The sequence below is a fragment of the Etheostoma spectabile genome, chromosome 2 (genome assembly GCF_008692095.1).
Source record: "Etheostoma spectabile isolate EspeVRDwgs_2016 chromosome 2, UIUC_Espe_1.0, whole genome shotgun sequence".
Classification (NCBI taxonomy): domain Eukaryota; kingdom Metazoa; phylum Chordata; class Actinopteri; order Perciformes; family Percidae; genus Etheostoma; species Etheostoma spectabile.
The window spans coordinates 4,539,159-4,541,645 of NC_045734.1; the positions used below are offsets into that span (position 1 = coordinate 4,539,159).

At 43.7% G+C, this 2,487-nt stretch overlaps 1 protein-coding gene across 1 annotated transcript in view; it reads right to left on the reverse strand.

The window, feature by feature from the left end:
• Positions 1–1,475: 1,475 nt before the first annotated feature.
• The window catches only part of LOC116694921 (CDGSH iron-sulfur domain-containing protein 3, mitochondrial), a 2,227-nt gene continuing 1,215 nt past the window's right edge, over positions 1,476–2,487 (reverse strand). Inside the window, 3 exon segments of the mRNA XM_032524841.1 lie at positions 1,476–2,172; positions 2,264–2,311; positions 2,313–2,381. Coding sequence (XP_032380732.1) covers positions 1,987–2,172; positions 2,264–2,311; positions 2,313–2,381 — 303 coding nt within the window. The 3' untranslated portion in view covers positions 1,476–1,986.

Here is a 2,487-nt window from a genome sequence, read left to right on the forward strand (position 1 = left end):
GGGGGGGGGAGTGTCTTCTGACAATCCTTTTTGTAGGGGCTAAAATCTGTTTAGTTACTCCACAGTAGTGCATCGCTTAGCTTCCGTGTCGGTACTCCTGCCTGCCACTGACTGTGTAGAAATACCTCATACAACCCTAAATCTAAATATCTGAACTATCCCTTTAAAGTGTTAAGGTCACTCCATCCTTTTGGCATAATTCCCTAATAACAGACAAGGTTTAAATGTGTTCTTTCCAAATTTTATATTTAGATGTGAAGGGTATGTTAAAAATATCAAACTACAAACATCAGAGCTTCAAAGTAATGAACTGAAACCGAGCAGAAGTGATTTGAGGAAAGGACACGCCGTGATACTAGAACATGTTAGTGTCCAACCCTTTTTGGCATGCGACCAGTTATGGCCACACAATATCTACTCATAAGCCCTGGTCAGAGATCGTGTTTTCTGTACTCTGGTATTTCACAAGAAAAAAGCTAAGATTTGAAGAAAGACTGAAAAAATAAATGGAATTTTGTGTGGCAGAAATGTTAATTTTTTTCTTTCTCAATCATGTTGTAGCTTTTTATGGGGCCCAGCTCCCAGGTTGGGAATCACTGATCAGCTGGTAAACATAAAGAAGGCATTTCTAGCAAGCTCTTGGATTAATTTACAGGCTGTTTTACTCAAGCAGCCTGTCAGAATCGGAACCCTCCGGATATTGGTAGGTCTTACTGTGAGTGCATGTACAGCAGAGCGTCAGGAGCACAGCCACGTGGTGGCTGGGACAGACACTGTCGTCTCTCTAGATCCTGAATCTCTCTTCTCTTATTTGATAGCTCCTCGGTTGAACCAGAAGTGGTTCTGTCCCTCCTACGCAAAGGACGTCTTCTAGCTCTTATTCCTCCCCTGAAAAGTGAGGACGGAGATGGGATCCCCAAAGAGCAGCTTTCCCAGAAGCAATGCAGCTAAAAGCTGTTCTTACTTTTTTAGAATTCATGAGACAGCCTTGACAGAACAACTTTCAGGTCAGCCATGGAACGAGGCGATATCACATAAGGGACATGAGGTGCAGCTAAGGACGTCTCATCCCTTTAAAAACCTGTCCCCAGTTCCTGTCCGCTCCCATGATTTCCTTGCATCTCGTCCATGCTTCCTCGGTTGGGACGGACTAAGACAAAAGGAAAGGAGACAATTAAAGAGAACTGAGATTCAGCCTAGAGGTCCATTACAGCCAGGGCCCGCTGGCTGTAATGGACCTAATAATTAAGTTTATCAAAAATATTTAACCATTTCTACATACAATATATCTTTTCTCAATAATACAAAGGGTCTTTCTATTACAAGCAAGTTTGTGTACAATCTTAGAGGGCATTACTAGTCTGTACCTGCTGTTCTTCCAAAAGATGCCTCACCCAAGTCAATCCATTTCTGAATTTGTTTTTATTATGAACAATACAGTCAATGGTGGCATTTATTCTCACACACACACACGAACTGTAGTTGTTCTGCACTATCAAACCTTCACGGTTATCTCCTGGTAAACCATTCTTTAGATGTTAAACCTCTTAGCCTGTACACCCCATCTCTAACACCTTTTCATATGGATTTCCAGTACTGCTTATTTGCAACATTGCCCCCAATGGCCTAATACAACAAAGATCATTCAGCCACTTCAGTACAAACAGCATGGTAAAATCTCTCTCTCCCTCTATCATAATGCAGTATATCACCATATTGTCCGACCCTGTTCTTTATGAAACATTGTCTCTTCCATAGAAACGCCAGAAAGCAAGGACAAATGAAGTTGAGGGCTGTGGTGTTAACCGTTTCGTCGCCACTCTTCTCCATCAAGCACAGGGATGAGACTGACAAGACACAAGATTCAAACACTTGTCATGAGCCATGAGTCGATCATGTGCTGCTTTCATAGCGTGCACTGATGTACCAAGTGGGAATGCAACAGCAACATGAATGCTCAGTTCAAAGACAGCACTGCTGTCACTTTCAAGAGTCTGTTTGTTCATGTAGTGGGGCAGACACGATGAAGTCCTGCTTGTGCGTGCCGTCGCAGTAAGGTGGGTTGTTTGTGTACTTGCAACCACACAACCACACCGTGGCGTCTTTCTCGGGGACAAAGCGTAGCGGCGACAAGCCGTGGCCTTTGGTTTTGTGGGCTCCGTCGCAGAGAGGCTGAAAAATAAAGTAAGTGTGATTAGGGAATACACAGGATGTGTACTTCAGAGTGAGTACAAGGGCTGATACAAGTCAGAGGTGGTTTCACCTGTTTCTTGCTGTGTCCACAGGTGCACCAGGCGTAACGCTTTCCCCCCCACCAGCTCCACTTTGAAAGGCTTCTTAGAGGGGATGACAGGTTCCGGAGGAAGTGTGGAAAGACGGACCTGTGGACAGAGGTGCAGAAGAGTACTCACGCTAGTTTTTAAAATCTAAGCATTGATACTGCAACAAGGCACAAGATTTGCATTGTAAAGTTGGTTCAAGTAAAAA